The 20,198-nt window shown below is 44.7% G+C and overlaps 1 protein-coding gene across 1 annotated transcript in view; it reads left to right on the top strand.

Annotated features, from left to right (window-relative positions):
* Positions 1 to 20,198, top strand: part of scfd2 (sec1 family domain containing 2) — a 124,505-nt gene that overhangs the window by 94,244 nt on the left and 10,063 nt on the right. The window contains exon 6 of the mRNA XM_004067569.5: positions 3,483 to 3,628. Coding sequence (XP_004067617.1) covers positions 3,483 to 3,628 — 146 coding nt within the window. The remainder of the gene's footprint in view (positions 1 to 3,482; positions 3,629 to 20,198) is intronic.

A 20,198-nucleotide genomic window follows, 5' to 3' on the forward strand; every position in this document is an offset into this window, starting at 1 on the left:
TAGTTCTAATATTTTTTGTTTGCATTGCTCATCTGCGGGTATCTGCACGAAAAGATCCACATCTGACTCAGTCCTGCTTTATTTCTCAAGCCTTTACCTTTCAGTCTGAGACGCATGAGAGAGCGAGCCAGACATGTCACATTCCTGCCGAGATAGACTCCAAACAAAGACTTGCCAAGCTTAACCTGATATCATCTATAGAGGAACAGGGGAGAACCATCAGAAATGGGGGGAAAACAGAGACCGAGCCATGATAAAGTCAAGCTGCTCAGTGAATATTACCTGATATATGCCGCCGTTGACGTCTTCCACATTTACTGTATCATGGGCCAAATGAAACAGACCAAATACACTTTAGTTTCCTTTTCAGCTTTATGACAGTTTGCGTGAGGAGTACGCTGTTGATGTTCTCGCACTTCATCAGTTTCTGTTCCACAGACCCGGGTCAAATTTCCACCACATGTTCTGTGTTACGTTCTATCTGCAGAATTCAAAGATTACTCTCTAACAACTTTGAGTTCTTTGGCAGTTATATAAGAATGGAGTTAGAGCTTAACTCTCCTCAGCTTATGTTGAAGGCATGTGTGCTCTTTGAGGAAGAGAAGACTCTGGTTACTTGAGCTGCTTCTCAGAACAGCAGTTCTTGTCCTAGGTTTGGGTCCACATGTCCAAGACTTTGTGTTCCAAAAGTTCCTTTAATCCTACAGAAACATGCCATCTAAATCTAGAAGTCTCCACTTCATACCTTCAAGGTTCCAGCTCTGTGTCCACCACTCAGCTTCCTTATTTTGATCCATTCTTGTGGCTCCCCTTCATTTCAGTTTTTGAAAACTGCATATTCTTTGGAAATACTTAAGCTTTAAAACTGTATCTAAATAGTCTGTTATTGCACTCAGGAGAAAGTCTCTGATTTGTTCATGATTTATCAATCTTCAGTTTGTTCTTCTCTGTCCCCACAGTCTCTGTTCACAAAGAAATCACTCATCTCTAAAAACAAAGTCAATCATCTCTGTTGCAAGACACTGACAACATGAGCAGTTCGTTTGAGAAGTTTCAAGCGAATGACCAGAAGAAACGTTCCAGATGAATTCTATTCAGTTATTTGTACACCAACAGTAACCTCCACTAAAGATAGAATTTTCTTTCTCACATTTGTCCAACCTAAACATTTCAGACCAACACATTTAAAAAGTAACCCAAGAAAAAACGTTCCAAATGATTTATTGCTTGTTGTTCTTTTTTAATTATCAATTTTATTTTTATATGTCCCATCAGAGGAGACTCTGAAATAGACAGACAGAGCTATTATTCACAAAAGGAAAAAGTGGAGAACCTTCTCACGACAAACAAATGCTGAGAAAGTGTTGAAGATCCAGGAGGTCAACAAAAAACAAAAAAGTGCAGGCCTCACTTGATTCACTTGAGATCAGAGTTGGTGAGACTGTTGGAAAATACAAACCATGGAAAATTGCAAGGAAATAAGAAAGAAAGAAATGGCACAAAGAATCGTCCCACATTTGACAAAAGCATCTGGATTTTCCTCAAAGCATTTGGACAACTACTAATGGACTGATGAGACATTTGCAGTCACACAAACGCAGTGTTTTAATAAAGAAGTGTTCATTTAGTGGTGATGTGATGGTTGAGGGGCTGTGTCCAGCTTTAGGATCTAACATGGTGTGTCTGATGTAACCAGATATTTTGGGCACTGCCAGAAACTAGTGAAAAAGAATGTCAGTTTGTGACCTGAAGCCAAAGCACACTTTGGTTCTGCTGCAAGACAGGGATCTAATCAGGATGTTCTCTTCTGACTGGATCCAATAAAGAAAGGCCTAAAAGTCCAAACCTAAATCTGCAGCACAACACTGAGTGTGCTGCTCACTCTGGAAAAGTCCTTAAGATGTTTGAAATAAAACAACCACACAAGAAAAAGTTGGTTCAAATGACCTTGGTATCAGCGGGTAGACCTTTGTCACATCTGCCCTTATGGGCGGATACAGGCTGTCTGCAAGCAAGAAATGGACAAACCTGTCTGAAAAAACAAGGTTGTCGACTGCTCTGCAAGCCCGTAGTGTGAAACCGCGCAAATCTTTCTACGGCAATGATCCGAGTTAAAGGTTGTGCTACACAGAGCGGTAAGTACGGATCATGAAGGTGAGATGTTGGCGTCTCGTACAGATTTTTCATTTTTGGATCCCATCTTTTTACAGTGTTTGATGTGATCCTACCATGGACTTGAGCCCACCACCTCCCAGTCTCATGGCAAACACCGAGCTGAGAAATTGTATTTGTCTAGTTTCTCTTTAAATTCTTCCATATCTTAGTGTTTTGGTCATGTACTGTAAATTGCTTCCTGATTGTCCCAGCTTGAACTACCATAATCCTCCACAAAGACCCAAACGGAGCTCAGGTCTGACAGGAAGCAGGAGCTTTAGGTTTCAGTCAGTGGAAATATGCCAGAACACGGTGAATGGTTCCTTTGATCTTAGCATGGTTCTACAGCGTGTTCTGCTTACTGTACTCCACACAGCTACCCTCCCCTGGCTAAGACCTGTTCTGACTGTATGTGTGAGCCAGTCTGTCACTGAATCAGACTGTTGACTTAAAAGCAGCTTTGCTTTGATGTGTTACAGTTGGCCTGCAGGCTTGTTTGTGTTTGTTTTGTGCTGTTTCAGTTTTCGTGTTTGCGGTTACTCCTACAGCAACACACTGCTGGTCTTCCAATGAAAAAGGCAGAATCAAAATGGGCCAATAGAGCAACTCTGCTCATTCTGCTGTATAAGCTCATGTCTGACCCCCTCACCTCTTACTTCACTGTCCTCCCCCAACTTTCTCGGAGTCTCCTCCACCTCACGTTGCAGTGTCATCTTGGTTTCGTTTCACAGCAACTCTCTCCTTCTCCTTCCTTCACAGCAACTCTCTCCCACTGCAGTATTCCTGGCCAGACAAAGCCTTTCTTGTTCCCTCCCTCCACATTTCTTTTGCTAAATGGTTTCAGTGCACACCTAGAGCAGAAAATGACCCACAAAAAGCAGCGCTCCACATTTTATCCAGCTGTTTTGGTTTCCATGTGTTCCCCTTTGTGCTCTCAGCCCTGAAGCAGCATTTAGTGAGTTTGATCCCCTGCACCGGCCTGCAGACATTCAGTCAGCCTGTCTGTGTTTTTCTTCTATAGATTAAAACCTGAAGGACCTGTGAACTATCAAACAAAGACTGAATGAAAAATCTTGAATGCTTTTCTACTAAAAAAAGTAAAGAACTCTTGATCAAAAAATCCAAATGAACACAATTTATTACATAAATTGAGTAAGAAAGCATAAAGTTAAACAGATTTATGCTGATATATTCTGTTTTACTTGATATTTCTGATGAAGAATGTTATGAAAAATCTCAAAACAGTTGTGTGTCTGTGTGTGGAGCATCTAACTTCATTTTAGATATTTAAAAAAAAACGACTAAAAGTTTGGTGTTTCCTTTTCTAGGCTGTTCAAATGCTGAGGAACTGACCACAGAAAGAGCTCACTCTGCTGTGGAGGACATGTTTGAAACCCTGAGAAGTTTGAGTCATACCAGAGACCACCTTAAGCAGCTGCGCTCTGTCTACACTGCCAGTGATGGAGTCCACCAGGTTAGAGACACAAATTATGTTTGTTCATTGTCTTCTGATAACCCACTATATTCTGATTTTTGGATAAGTTAAATAGAAAACGCGATGGGTCAAAAAAAGTATTTGTCAATCTTTGATTCATTGATACACTACATCTGTGAGAGACAGAATGTAAAAACAAATCCAGCAAAGTACATCGTTTGATTTGTGATGAATTTATTCGTATCTATAATGGGTCTGCCGAGGCCTATTGGGTGAAGGCGAAGTACACACCGGACAAGTCACCAGTCTGTCAAAAGGCACAGTAACTCCCACACACACTCACACATGCACACCTTGGAAGACTTTAAAGTCACCAGTTAACCTATGAAGGATGTTTTTGAATTATGGAAGGAAGCCAGAGTACCTGGAGAAAACCCACTCAGGGAGAACATCCAAACTCCACACAGAAAGGACCCAGCCGGGATTTAAAGCAGGGCCTTCTTGCTGTGAAGAAATTTAAAATGGGCTTATTCTCCTCACATCATCTTTACTCTAAAATTACAATGAAACAACAACAGAATTTCCCTCAATTATGTATCACTGAAAAAAGCAGAGCAGTCACTCAAAGAAGGGGTGGTCCTAAAGTGGCACCAAAAAAGCGTTTCAAAGTGGAGAGGAAATGTGGGTATGTGAGACTTTGCTGCTTAATGGTATTTTTGGAAACCCCTTTTCTTCCTCAGCACAAAAAATGGGATCTGATACAGCAAATTAACAACAAATTATCATTTTTCTTAAAGGGCCAATACCAGGGGTCACTAACTAGCGGACTGCGGTCCAGATCCAGACCCAGACGCTGGGTCATGCAGGCCTGGATCCAGATCCGAACTAGACGCAAAACTAATACGATGGGTGCCTCTACTTTAAATGATGCCGCTCTTGTCGTTGTAGCCAATACATACTCCCAACTCGTCATATATCCACGTATTTTTCCAGAATGTCATCTAGATAGCGTTTTCATAGGGTTGGACGGCAGTGTCTGGTGAAGATGTTATTGCTTTTTTTCTCCAGATCTTCCATGAAGTAGCTGCACATTGTGGCTGACAGTGGGTCCTCCATGGGAAAGCCTTCCTTGTCTATAGATGGCGTTTCGGAAATGAAAATAGGTGGATGTAGTGATCAAGCTGAGTAGTTGTGCGAAATCATTTACCATGTGATTTGTACGTTTCTTCAGAATTTTTTTAAGTTTTACTTCTCCTGTCCAACAGCTGAGCAAACAGATGAGAGCTGAAGGCCTCCACAGTGAATTTAAAACAACTCAGATGCAATTGAAGTGCAGACTTTCAGCTTTTATTCCATGGGTTGAACAAAAAGATTGCATAAAAATGTGAAAAACTAAAGCATTTTTTAAACACAATCCCTTCATTTCATGGGCTGTCTTTTACTTTAACAACAGGGGTTATGAATCTTCTGACAAACCAGAGGTATGTCTGAATAAACCCCTTTTGTAATCGAGGCCAAACTTTATTTATTTTAATCATATTTGAAAATCTTTTGTGTTGGACCGGACGGAAAAGAAAAGAAGGGAAGAAGAGAGAGGGATGTTAGAGAGAGGGGGATAGGAAGGTGATTATAGAGGTGGGGGGGGGGGGGGGGGGGGGGGGTAAAACCATGGAGCAGCATAAAGCAACAAGTTGGTTGATAATTATAATCATTACAGTGAGGTTCAGGTGTAATCCAAGTCTATAAGGGCGGGGCCTGTCCACACACACACTCAAATGTTATAAACATACCAAAAACGTTCACATGATAACATGTACACAATACAATTAATGTTCAGACACGCATACTTGTGCCTTCAAACCATCTAGTGTGAAATATTTCATTCAATCACGCAAACTATTAGTGCAAAGGTGAGCTACCACCTGTGCTCAGGGGAGTGTTTATGTTCTTCTAAAGTGGATGGATGGATGGTTCTTCTAGCTGTTTTGCATTCTCACAATGGTGGTCTGTGTTTCCTAGGAGGGGTTTCAATAAGTCGGCAATGAATTTGGATAAGTTGTATGTTACTGATCCAATGCTGTCTCTGAGGGGCAATAGTGGTGCTCCAGGTTTATGTATTTTTGGTGTGCCATAGTATGGGGATAATACTGGCTGTTGGTATGAGGTGGTTGTACGTTTGTTGATCTATTTTCTTTTCTTCCTGGCGCTGTTTTAGTATAGTCTTGAGTTTTTTCTTCTTGCTTCTGTGGGGTCTTTCATGGGTATTCTGGTCTCGAAGCATCTCTTTCATTGGTTTTTCGTACTGTTCTGTGTCCATCATGACTGTGGTTCTGTCTTATCGGCTGGTGAAATTGTGATTTCTCTATTGTGTTTTAAATTGTAGATGGCTGCCATTTCTTTTTTGGTTACGTTGCTTGGTGGTAGCTTTGCGGTTTCGAGAATGCCTGTGATTTCTATTTAGACCTAGCAGACGATCCTGTTGTTTGAAAAGTATAAACGCCGCTCACAAGTTCATCACAGTTCTCGTGGATAGTCGCAGGCAAATCCAAACAACATTAATATGAACTAGACCGCACGATTGTGGATACGGCTGCTGCGATGACCGATTGCTAGGCTCTTTAAAGCAAACGACAAATCCGGCTTCTTCATGGGAACCGTTTTTTAACTGTCCTTCACTCTTTCGTACTTGTTTTTCTCTTCAAGCCGCTCATTATTTGACAATACATGTTTGTGCTGAGCAGGGGGGTAGGGTAGCGAAAGCTCGTTCCACGTGAAGCAGCGCAGCGTGAATGGAACAGATCGCCAGATGCAACAAGAAGACTAGAAGAGACGACATCAACACAATAACATACAGAAATGAGTGACACTGGAAAAAGAAGCAAAATCCGGACTAACTTTACTTGAATTTATTTATTTATAATATGGTAAGTGGTTAATGGCGTATACTTATATAGCTCTTTCTACGCTATTTCAAAGGCCCAAAGCGCTTTACAGTCACAAACCCATTCACCCATGCACACACACATTCACACACTCCGCTGCCAAACACTGGCGCCAACCTCCCACCAGAGGCAAGGTGGGGTTCAGTGTCTTGCCCAAGGACACTTCGACAAATGGGCGTGCAAGGTGGGAATCAAACCTGCAATCGTACGATCATGGGTCGACCGTCCTACCGCTGCACCACGGCACTGTAATGATTATTACCATCAAGCAATATGAAAAGAGAATTTAGAGTCTGCAAACAATTCCATCAGAGACACTTAGTATTTTTGAATGTCAACCTTTACAGTGATGACAAATCACATACAGTGGGTGTGCCTAATGCATTTAACTCCGCCCACGTTGAAGCACGCCTCGGTCTGCAGACTGCAGCCAGGGGCTTCTCAAAGCCGCTGTATCACAGATCGAGTCGTCTCATTTCCAGGTAGGAAAATAGCTCGCCAAAATAACTTAAAAAAACATAAATCAAAAATCATACACATGGATATTATTTAGAATAAAATATTGAATCAAATTAGGGCCAAAAAAATGTAAAACCCTAATAAAACTACTTGAAAAATTCAAGTTAAAATATGGGTGTTAAGCTAAAAAAATGTAACTTTCTGCAATTCTAATAAAGACCTAACTTTCAAAACTCTAAATTTCAGTTTTTAAAATGTTATTTCAGTTTACAAATCTTTAAACTTTTTTTTTTTGGTTTAAAATCTGAAAGTTTCAAATTTGAAACTTTGGCCCCTTTTTGGCGTGTGGCGGCGGGGCTTAGCAGAAGGACCAATCAGAATGATGATGCTGGAAGCTTCCAGCTCGGTGCTTTTACTGACAGTGGAAACTTGGATAATGGCTACCAGAATATTAAAACACTAACTGTTCAAGTGGTCTTTGTTAACAAAGTGGCCACAATAGACACATATTCATCCTTTACAGCTCATTCAAATGTAATTTTCAATTGTAACTGTTCAAATCTTTGAATAAGCCGCTTCAAACATCAGCACTTCAACACCCACTTCGGCCCCATTTCCACTGCATGGTTCAAGTGACCCAATTCCGATTTTTTCCTCTCATGTGGCACAGATCGGATATGACCGGTGAACGTGTAAGCAGGAAAAAACGCATGGATTCCAATTTTCTCAGACCGGATTCAGGCCTCATTCACATGTGAAAATAAATCGGATATTAAGAATCAGATACGTGCATTTGCGTGTGGCATGTAAGCAGACAAATCGGATATTCCCCAGTAAATGCGAGTCGTACGTCAGTGACATCAACTCAGGACACCACCAACTGAGATCACATGACTTATTAAGGTGCTTTTGTGCTGATTTTGCTGTTCGATGACAGCTGGAGCCCCGTCAGCGTGTTACCTTTCAGCCTCAGGTTACGTTATTTCTGGTCCGGTCCCGGTCGGGACACAAACGGTAAGTAATGAAGTGGGACACCGTTGCTCTGGAACAGGCTAGAAGCCGTTTATTTCTTTGCTTGGATCAAACTGTTAGTACAGCACAACGTCTGCAAACACTTCCTCATTCAAAACTCAGCAGGAGCACATAAGCCGGCCGAGCAGCCCTCCTTCTCCCTCTCCTGCGCATCCCCTCTCGTGCGCCTGCCTAAACCTGGAGCGCCCAAGGCAACGCCTCCCTCCTTCGTCGCTGCGTTACCTCCATGACAACCGCAGTCACACAAAAGTCCGAAGGAGGTCCGCGGAAGGTGGAATAGTTGATAGTTTCAGCATTGTATAGTGTAAATGCAAAAATCGGATACAGGTCACTTTTAAAAGATGATTTAAGCGGGTCGTCAAAAAAATCGGATATAGTCAGAAAATCGTATTTGGGCATCAAGACCTGCAGTGTAAATGCAGCCTTCAACATGCAGCATTTTGAGCCAGCAGCACGCTGCTCTGCCCAAAAAGATAAATCAGATAAATATTGATAAACATATACAATAGGATCAGCTCTCTGTAGCATTTCCAGGGAGGTTTGCCTTCTTTACAACTGTACGAGGCATTTAAACAGCGGATACCCCAGCGATCACACGATTTTCTGTTTTTCTCAACAACAGAGATTACACGGCTAAAAAAGAAAAAGTACGTCTCAACACTGGATATTGTTGTTACAGACCAAACCCTAACACAAATATGACAACAACATGGCTTGGAGTCATTTTCTCTGTTTGATCACTTTTACTTTTCAGTCAGCACATTTTACTCTGAACTGAAATTTTGAGTTTTAAAAATTAAAAAGAGAAAATTTGAAGCTAAAAATAATAAAGTTTATTAGAGTTAAAGAAAATTTCAAACACTAATTTTTTTAGCTTAATTTAGCTTAAAAATGTTGGCTAATTTTGATTATTTAATTTTCAATCAATCACAATTTTAATGTATTGTTACTTTTGAAGGTTTCAAGTCATTTCAGTGAGCATTGTGGACTTATTTTCTTTAACTGAGGGGTACCAACTATTTTGTCCACCGCTGTATTTGTCTGCAGGTGGATGATCAGAATGGGGTAGAGCAAGAAGCTTGTACCCACTAACGGATTTTCTATAAACAAATACAATCTTTATGGGCTTTTTTCCCTTGTTCTTGTTTAACAACGATTTGGGTAAAGAAATACTCAGAAATGCAATTTTAATATTAATTTTATTTGTTTATGTCCTCCATCATCAGAAAAAAAAACACAAACACATATAAAAACACCAAAAGCACCATTTTCATTGGAGTGGGGTCATTGGAGAGCTTGGGCTGCTGTTGGTCACGGTCTTCTTCTTTCACTAGGATAGAAGTTTAAAACATTTTGAACACTATAGCCTTGTTCTGTTTTGTATCATGTTTGCTGTTGAAGGAGGTAAATATTACTGTGGTGTCATTTTGTTCTCTAACTTTTTCTCAGTAAAGCAGATCTGGGGGGAATGACTTTAATTACGATAAATGGGAACCACTCACCCTAGTCCAACCTCTGCCCGTTATGTAATTTTTTAGATTTTGTTCTCCATAAACCCTGAAATGGGAACTGGTTCGTCTGTGCAGACAGACAGTGAGATCATATATTTTCATCCAATCGTGTTCTGAGCTCTGAGCCCCCAGGACCTCCATGCTGCTCCTTAAATCACGCAAAAGATATTGTTCTTTGACTGCTTTTGTTTGATTTTCTTATTTGCTTTGTTTGTATGCTGTTCTTTGTGTTGAGCAGGCTCATTTCTCTCAAATTAGTGTGGCGAGAAATGTAAACAGAAAAGATTTGAAAGTCTGATGAGCAGACACGTTGCAGGATATGCCTTGGCTCCAGCTATGCTTACTGGAATCATATTCAATCAAAACATCGAACAGCAACAGTTCTTTGGCTGCTTGCTGCTCTTAGAGCAGCATTATAAATGCAAATGAACGTTAGAAATTCAGAGAAAAATCCAAATTTATGAGCGATCCAGCCTCTAACAGCTGGAGATTGATTATCTGTACTGAACACAGACGATAGCAGGGCGTTGGTTCTTGCATGTGCCAGAAAAACAAAGAGATGGACACAGTTACATAAAAAACCTGTGATGAAAAAGATGGTGGTAAAATAAAAAGAACCTTTTATGAAGAAATGATCAGTTTAATGATGACTTACGTTTATTTGCAGTAGGATTCCAAGAAATATTGTATTATTCCAAAGTCCTCACCTTCAGTTGTGGTTGTGACACAAACCAGTATCAAATTTCGCATTACTTAAAATGACCACCAGAGGCAGATTGCAGAGGAAAACGTAGACTTTTTTTTCTATATTTTAACCAAAGCAGTAAACATGAGAGTTAATATCAAATCAAAGCATTTGATATCAAGTTGTGCCTGGCACAACTTGAAGCGCTTTAATATTTAAAACATAAAAACATAAACATCCATTCATCTTCCTCCGCTTATCCGGGACCGGGTCGCGGGGGCAACAGTCTAAGCTGTGATGCCCAGACTTCCTTCGCCCCGGCCACTTCCTCCAGCTCCTTTGGGGGACCCCGAGGCGTTCCCAGGCCAGCCGAAAGACGTAGTCTCTCCAGCGTGTCCTGGGTCTTCCCCAGGGCCTCCACCCAGTGGGACATGCCCGGAACACCCCTCCAAGGAGGCGTCAAGGAGGCATCCGGACTAGATACCCGAGCCACCTCAACTGGCTCCTTTCGATGTGGAGGAGAAGCGGTTCTACTCAGAGCTCTCTGTGGGTGACAGAGCTTCTTACCCTTTCTCTAAGGGAGCGCCCAGCCACCCTACGGAGGAAGGTCATTTTAGCCGCTTGTATTCGGCTCTTGTTCTTTTGGTCATGACTCATAGCTCATGACCTTTTGTCTTTATACTATATCAGGAAAATATTCTTTTCTTTGCTCCCTCTTTATCATATACCAGCAGAGCACTGTTTACAAAGCTCTTGTCAATACAAAAAATACCTTTTCTGACCTCAAGAAAGTTATTAAAGGGTCTTTCCGTCCATCCATCCGTCCGTCCATCTTCCTCCGCTTATCCAGGACCGGGTCGCGGGGGCAGCAGTCTAAGCAAAGATGCCCAGACTTCCCTCGCCCCAGCCATTTCCTCCAGCTCCTCTGAGGGACCCCAAGGTGTTACCAGGCCAACGGACAGACATAATCTCTCCAGCGTGTCCTGGGTCTTCCCCTGGGTCTCCGCCCAGTGGGACATGCCCGAAACACCTCCACGGGGGGCATCCGGACTAGATGCCCGAGCCACCTCAACTGGCCCCTCTGGATGTGGAGAAGAAGCGGTTCTACTCCGAGGTCTCTGCAGGTGACAGAGACCCCCCCCCTCATCCCTAAGGGAGCGCCCAGCCACCCTACAGAGGAAGCTCATTTCAGCCACTTGTATTCGGGACCTCGTTCCTTCAGCTCATGACCATAGGTGAGTATTGTAACGAAGATCGACCGGTAAATTGAGAGCATCGCTTTTTGGCCCAGCTCTCTCTTCACCACAACGGACCGATACAGCGACCGCAAAACTACTGACGCCGCTCAGATCCGCCTGTCAATCTCACGCTCCAGTCTTCCCTCACTCGTGAACAAGACCCCAAGCTATTTAAACTCCTCCACCTGGGGAAGGGAGACTCCACCCACCGAGAGATGGCAAACTACCTTTGTCCGGTCAAGGACCATGGCCTCAGATTTAGCGGTGCTGACCCTCATCCCAGCCGCTTCACACTCGGCTGCAAACCGCCCCAATGCACGCTTGAAGTCCCCGCTTGATGAAGCCAACAGGACAACATCATCTGCAAAAAGCAGAGAGGAAATCCTGTGGTCGCCAAACCAGACCCCCTCCGGCCCCTGGCTGCGCCTAGAATTTCTGTCCATAAAAACTATGAACAGAACCGGTGATAAAGGGCAGCCCTGCCGGAGTCAGGGCTCCTACTCCGGTCATACAGAGACCAGACAGCCCTCAGCAAGGCTCCCCGGACCCCTTACTCCCAGAGCACCCTCCACAGGATACCACGGGGGACCCGGTCGAGCGCCTTCTCCAAATCCACAAAACACATATGGACTGGATGAGCGAACTCCCACAATCCCTCCAGCACACTAGCTAGGGTGGGCCACTGTTCCACCACCAGGAAGGAAACCTCACTGTTGTTCCTGAATCTGAGGTTCAGCATCCAGAGACTTGAAGTACTCAGGGTGGACTTCATCCACTCCCGAGGCCTTGCCACTGAGGAGCTCGTTGACTACCTCAGTGACTTCAGCCCGGGAAATGGACAGCCTCACCTCAAAGTCATCAGTCTCTGCTTCTTCAAAGGATTGAGTGGGATTCAGTGGGATTGAGGAGATCCTTGAAGTATTCCTTCCACCACCCGACAATGTCCCCAGTCGAAGTCAACAGCCCCCCACCTGCACTGAAAACGGTGCCTGTGGAGAACTGCTTTCCCCTCCTGAGGCGCCGGACGGTTTGCCAGAATTTCTTCGAGGCCAACCGATAGTCCTTCTCCATGGCCTCACCGAACTTCTCCCAGGACCCAGTTTTTGCCTCCGCAACAGTCCGGGCCGCATCTTGCTTAGACTGCAAATACCTGTCGGCTGCCTCTGGAGTCCCGCAAGCCAGCCAGGCCTGCTAGGACTCTTTCTTCAGCTTGACAGCATCCCTTACTTCCGGTGTCCACCACTGGGTTCGGGGGTTACCACTGCGAAAGGCACCAGAGACCTCGCGACCACAGCTCAGAGGAGCAGCAGAAACAATGGAAGTGGAAAACATGGTCCACTCGGACTCAATGTCCCCAACCTCCCTCGGTACCTGTTTGAGGTTCTCCCGGATGTGGGAGTTAAAGACTTCCCTAACGGCGGTCTCAGCCAGACGTTCCCAGCAGACCTTCACAGTACGTTTGGGTCTTCCAAGTCTTTCCGGCCTCCTTCCCCGCCAGCGAATCCAACTCACCACCAGGTAGTAATCGGTGGACAGCTCTGCCCCTCTCTTCACCTGAGTGAGTGTCCAAGACACAGGGCCGAAGGTCGTCTGAAACAACTACAAAGTTGATCATTGACCTCCTTCCTAGGGTGTCCTGATGCCATGTGTATTGATGGACACCCTTTTGCTGAAACATGGGGTTTGTTGTGGACAAACTATGACGAGCACAGAAGTCCAACAACAAAACACTACTCGGGTTCAGATCAGGGGGGACATTCCTACCAATTACACCCTTCCAGGTGCCACTGTCATTGCCCACGTGGGCATTGAAGTCCCCCGTTGGGGTACTTTCCAGTACCCCTTCGAGAGCCACCAAGAAGGTCTGGTACTCTGAACTGCTGTTTGGCCCGTAAGCCGAAACCACAGGTAGAGACCTGTCCCCCACCCGGAGGCGGAGGGACACAATCCTCCTGTCCACCGGAGTGAACTCCAACACTTCTCACGAGTAAACCCACACCAGCCCGCTGCCTCTCACCTTGAGCAACTCCAGAGTGGTAGAGAGTCCAACCCCTCTCTAAGGACTGAGTTTCAGAGGCCAGGCTATGTGTGGAGGTGAGCCCGACTATATCTAGACAGTATCTCTCAACCTCTTGCACCAGCTCAGGTTCTTTCGCTCCCAAAGAGGTGACATTCCATGTCCCAAAAGCCAAGTTCCATGACCGGGATTTGGGTCGCCGAGGCACCCGCCTTTCGACTGCCACCCAAACCACATTGCACCAGCCCCTTTTGAGGTCTCCTACGGGTGGTGGGCCCATGGGAGAGTGGTCCCACGTCGCTCCTTCGGGCTGTGCCCGACCGAGGCCCGTGGGAAGAGCCCCGGCGCCAGTCACCAGGCGCTCGCCTGCGAGCCCCAACCCCAGGCCTGGCTCCAGAGTGGGGCCCCGGTGACGCCAATCCGGGCTACGTAATTGGGTCGTTTTTTTTCCTTTGATCAGGAATCCATAAACAATATTGCGAAACCCAACCCACCCTTCACTCTCCCCTCCGTTAACACATATGACACATGAAACCACACACAATGAATACTTTGATACTTTTATTTGATTGGCTGTACGTTGGTCTGATGACGTGTAAAATAGCGATTGGTCTGGACAAATTATGGTACATCAGTAGAAGAAGAAATAGTTAGTTCCGTTGTAAACAAATAAAACTGCAGCACAGAGCGAGAGGAAATTCTAAAATGATTTTATTTCTATTATTATTGTTATTAAATGCTTGTTTGCATATCGTTTTTAAAATCCGTGCGACCAGTGCTTTATTATTGACTGAACGGACCAGGAAGAAGGATTAGGTTAATACGTGCTAACAACATTTATCCTTGGATGTACTTAAACTGAAATAACATCAGCCTTTATTTTGTCTGGAGACTTCTGCTTGCTCACGCAGAACAGCCGGACGGACTGCGGTCCAAACTCTTCTCTGGACCGCACACTGTAATAAAGCACCCTCCCTTACCTGCAAACACGAAGTTACAAGTCCGGCTGCTCTGATCAGAGACACGGTTCACTCGTGTAGAGCAGCAGGTTCATTTTAACAGCCACAGATCTTTTTACAGAGTAGGTTGTGGCTAAATCTCTCTGTAAACACTACAAAGAATAATGTCAGACACAACGTATGAGGGAAAAGAAGGTTACAAAAGGAAATGTGAAATTAAAATATGTAGAGCCTGAGCAGATCTCCACGCTACGTAGTTTATCCAAGTGGGGTAACCGTAGTGTGAAGTCATCATTTGTGTCAGGCCGAACTGTTTTGGTATCTACACTGTAATGGCTCTGGCAGTGTTTTTCTTCTTCTTCTTTCTCTTTCGGCTTTTCCCATCAGGGGTCGCCACAGCGAATCATCCTTTTCCACCTCACTCTATCATGGACATCTTCTACCCTAACATTAGCCAACTTCATGTCCTCTGTTAAGACATCCATATATCTCCTCTTTGGCCGTCCTCTTGCCCTCCTGCCAGGCAGCTCCATCTCCAACATCCTTCTACCAATATATCCACTATCCCTCCTCTGAACATGTCCAAACCATCTCAGTCTGGCTTCTCTGACTTTGTCGCTAACACAGGCCACATGAGCCGTCCCTCTGATGTACTCGTTCCTTATCCTGTCTAACCTGGTCACTCCTAAGGAGAACCTCAACATCTTCATCTCCGCTACCTCCATCTCAGCCTCTTGTCTCTGTCTCACTGCTACCGTCTCTAACCCATAGAGCAGAGCTGGTCTCACCACTGTCTTGTACACCTTTCCTTTGAGTCTTGCTGGCACTCTTCTGTCACACAACACTCCTGACACTTTCTTCCACCCGCTCCAACCTGCCTGCACTCGCCTCTTCACCTCTTTTCCACACTCCCCATCACACTGAACTGTTGACCCCAAGTACTTAAACTCCTGCACCTTCTCCACCTCAGCCCCCTGTAACCTAACGCTTCTACCTTGATCCCTCTCGTTCAGACACATGTATTCTGTCTTACTACGACTGACCTTCATGCCTCTTCTTTCCATAGCAAACCTCCACCTCTCTAACTGTTCCTCCACCTGCTCTCTACTCTCACTGCAAATTACAATGTCATCCGCAAACATCATTGTCCAGGGAGATTCCTGTCTTACCTCGTCTGTCAGCCTGTCCATCAGCATAGCAAACAAAAAAGGACTCAAAGCTGATCCTTGGTGTAGTCCCACCTCCACCTTGAACTCCTCTGTCTGACCTACAGCACATCTCACCACCGTCATACTTCTCTCATACATGTCCTGAACTACTCTGACATACTTCTCTGGCACTCCAGACGACCTCATACAGTACCACAGCTCCTCCCTCGGCACCCTGTCATACGCCTTCTCTAAATCTACGAACACACAATGCAGCTCCTTCTGACCTTCTCTGTACTTTTCCATCAACATTCTCAAAGCAAAAATGGCATCAGTGGTGCTCTTACGGGGCATGAAACCATACTGCTGCTCACAAATCTCCACCTTCTTCCTAAGCCTGGCTTCCACTACTCTTTCCCACAGCTTCATTGTGTGGCTCATCAACTTTATTCCTCTATAGTTGCTGCAGTTCTGCGTGTCACCCTTGTTCTTAAAGATCGGGACCAGAACGCTTCTCCTCCATTCCTCAGGCATCTTCTCACTCTCTAAAATCCTATTGAACAAACTCGTTAGAAATTCCACTGCTGTCTCTCCTAAGCACTTCCATACCTCCACAGGTACGTCATCAGGACCAACGGCCTTTCCGCTCTTCATCCTTTTCAGAGCCTTCCTAACCTCATCCTTTCCAATCTCTGCTACTTCCTGCTCCACAACAACCACATCTTCCTCCCTTCTTTCCCTGTCATTTTCCACGTTCATCAGCTCCTCAAAATACTCCTTCCATCTTTTCTGTACACTCTCCTGAGTTGTTAGCACCTTTCCATCTCTGTCCTTAATCACCCTTATCTGTTGCACGTCCTTCCCATCTCTGTCTCTCTGTCTGGCTAGTCTGTACGGCTCTGGCAGTGTTTTTAAGATGGTAAAATCCTGTCTTAACAGTATTTTTAATGTGTGGATAAAATTGAGCTCAGATTTAAAAAGTACGCTCAGGTTTATCACACAGTGAGAAGGTTTAAAATTCTGAAGATGTTGTAAAACCTTTCTCTCGTCTTCAGAACCGATACTTAATAAACTTAAAAAAATAAAAAATAACCGATACTTAAAACTTCAGTTTTGTCCTGGTTGAGCTGTAGGAAGTTTTCTGCCTTCCACGACTTTATATCTAAAATACATTTTAAGAGTGTTAATAGGTTCAAGGTCATCAGGAGATACAGCATTGTAGAGTTGTGTATCATCAGCATAGCTGTGAAAGTCAATGCCGTGTCTCCTGATGACATCACCAAGAGGAGACATATACAAGTTAAACAGTGTAGAACCAAATTCGACCCATTGGGGAACCCCACAACTTAATTCATGGATTGCTGAAGAGCATGTATCCATACTTACATAAAAGTGTTGGTCTGTAAGGTAAGAATAAAACCACTTCTGAACATTTCCAGAGAGGCCCACTAGACTCCTACGTCTGTCCAATCAACTGTATCTAAGATCCAGCAGCACCAGAACAGAAAGTTTCTGTGAGTCTAATTTTTAAGATCATTAATAATCTTTAAAAGAGCTGTCTCTGTTCTGTGATTTGTCCTAAAACCAGATTGATATTTTTCTAAAATCTAAAAATTTTAGATAAATTTTAAAAACTCATGAAGTTGAGTAGCAACACTTTTCTCTATAAATTCACTTAAAAACAGTAAGTTGGATACAGCTCTGCAGTTATTCAGAGTATTTGGATCTAAATATTTAATAGAATATAATATCTAATACTCATACCGACTAATAGAGCAAAGTCATAGCAGATATGTTTTGGTTTTTTTTTACTTGTCCTGTCCGAGCAGACAAATGGGAGCTGAAGGCCTCTAGTGTTGGACATATTTTACTCTTACAACATGGGGTTATGAATCATCTGACACGCATGGTGTATATTTGATTAAACCCCTTTTTTAAATTTCTCTAAACTTTATTTATATTCATTATATTTGCAACCGCTTTTTGTTGGACCAGATGGAAAAGAGGAAGAGGGAAGAAGAGAGAAGGATGTTGGGGGGATGGATAGGAGGATGATTATCGAATGGGGGGGGGGGGGGGGGGGTAAAATCATAAAGCATCATGGAAGTTTATAATCATTACTGTCAGGTTTGGAAGTATAATGCATTCAGATAAGTTGTGTAAGATGTAGAATAAGTTCTGAACCAGCAAAAGCAGATGAGAGTATTAATTATTCTGTTATACTTAGTTTTAAAAATGTTGCAGCTACAATAAATGTCAAGAGGTGAATTAGATTTTTCTAAGATCATTAAGAGTTCATATTTTTATTGGGATTAAGGCAGCTTTGACATAGAAAGGGGGAACTGAAAACCTTCCAAATCCATCTGGCATTTTCATTGCCGTTTTGCAGGAATATTTCTGGTAAACTGTACTGATGCTTATAAATCAAGCTGGTACAGAAGGACAGATTGTTCCTGCTCCCTTTTGTCTTTATACTATATTAGGAAAATATTATTTTCTTTGCTCCCTCTTTATCATATACCAGCAGAGCACTGTTTACAAAGCTCTTGTCAATACAAAAAATACCTTTTCTGACCTCAAGAAAGTTATTAAAGGGTCTTTCCGTCCATCCATCCGTCCGTCCATCTTCCTCCGCTTATCCAGGACCGGGTCGCGGGGGCAGCAGTCTAAGCAAAGATGCCCAGACTTCCCTCGCCCCAGCCATTTCCTCCAGCTCCTCTGAGGGACCCCAAGGTGTTGCCAGGCCAACGGACAGACATAATCTCTCCAGCGTGTCCTGGGTCTTCCCCTGGGTCTCCGCCCAGTGGGACATGCCCGAAACACCTCCACGGGGGGCATCCGGACTAGATGCCCGAGCCACCTCAACTGGCCCCTCTGGATGTGGAGAAGAAGCGGTTCTACTCCGAGGTCTCTGCAGGTGACAGAGACACACACACACACCCCCCCCTCATCCCTAAGGGAGCGCCCAGCCACCCTACAGAGGAAGCTCATTTCAGCCACTTGTATTCAGGACCTCGTTCCTTCAGCTCATGACCATAGGTGAGTATTGGAACGAAGATCGACCGGTAAATTGGGAGTTTTTCTTTTTGCCTCAGCTCTCTCTTCACCACAATGGACCAATACAGCGACCGCATAACTACAGACGCCGCTCTGATCTGCCTGTCAATCTCATGCTCCAGTCTTCCCTCGCTCGTGAAAAAGACCCCAAGGTATTTAAACTCCTCCACCAGGAGATGGCAAATTACCTTTCTAGGGCCTTTATTATGCTAAATATGTTTTTTGAGCTTTTAAGTGTATCATAATGTAAATTCCTCACCAAACACAACCCCAAAGTGGTATTTTGATCTTTTCAGGCATTTTCTGAGTATTTCTCTAAAACCCTGCTCTCTGAGCACCAGCCCCTCCTAACCCGTGAAAGCGAGTCTGCATAGCCAGCACGGCCTCCAGGCTCACGCTCACTTTCTCCTCAGTGCTAGCTGGATTTGGCCAAAATGCTTTCATTTTCTAGGCTCAATATGAACATCCATCTTTTTTTTTTTTTTTTTTTTCCTTTTTTTTAACTTGTCCTGTCCAACAGCTAGGCAAACAGATGAGAGCTGAGGGCCTCTTGTGTTGGACATATTTTATTCTAACAAGAGGGGTTATTCATCTTCAGACAAACCAAAGGTATGTCTGAATAAACCCCTTTTGTAATTGAGGCCAAACTTTATTAATTTCAATCATGTTTGAAAATCTTTGGTGTTGGACCGGACGGAAAAGGAAAGAGGGGAACAAGAGAGAGGGACGTTAGAGAGAGGGGGGGGTAGGAGGGTGATAATAGGAGGGGAAGGGGGGTAAGACCATGAAGCAGCATAGAGCAGGCAGGTTTACTGGTTGTTTATCGTTACGGTACGGTTCAAATGTAGTACAAAAAGGGCGGGGCCTGTTCACACACACTCAAATATTATCAACACACCTGCTAGCCGCAGAAATGTCCACATGTCAACATGCACACAAAACAGATAGTGTTCACGAACGCATACTTATGCCTTTAAACCAACTAGTGTGAAATCTTTCATTCATTCAATCATGCAAACTATTAGTGCAAAGGTGAGCTAACACCTGTGCTCAGGTGAGTGTTTATGTTCTTCTAAAATGGATGGTGGAATGTGAAAAGAAGGAGGAGGAGCGCCCAGCCACCCCCACACCCATACCCCCGCCGCAGCAGCAGCGGCAGCCGGAATTCCCCCAGCGCCACACGGGAACAGGCAGGGAACAACCGCCCCCCGGGCGACCAAGACCGCCACCCAGGCCAGGGCCAGCAGGACCGCCGCGAGGCCCCCAGAGCCAGAGAGCAGGGAGGCGCAGAGGGAAAGAGAGCGCCGCCCCAGCCCAGCCAGGAAAGCAGCCCCCCGCCGCGCCGGAAGAGCCCAACGCAGGGCCCCACCGGAGAGGGACGCCCACAGCCCCAGACGAGCACCCCACCACCACCCAGGAGTTCCGGGCATCCCCCCGCCCCGACCCCAGGTACGAGCCAGGACCCCCCAAGGGAGACCCGCTCCGCACTCCAGGCAGCCACCCACCCGGCCCACGGTTGGTCCAGGTAGGAGCAAGGCAGGGGCCCGCCGCCCCCGCCCAG

The sequence above is a fragment of the Oryzias latipes genome, chromosome 4 (assembly GCF_053564925.1).
Source record: "Oryzias latipes strain Hd-rR chromosome 4, Olatipes_Hd-rR_3.1".
Classification (NCBI taxonomy): domain Eukaryota; kingdom Metazoa; phylum Chordata; class Actinopteri; order Beloniformes; family Adrianichthyidae; genus Oryzias; species Oryzias latipes.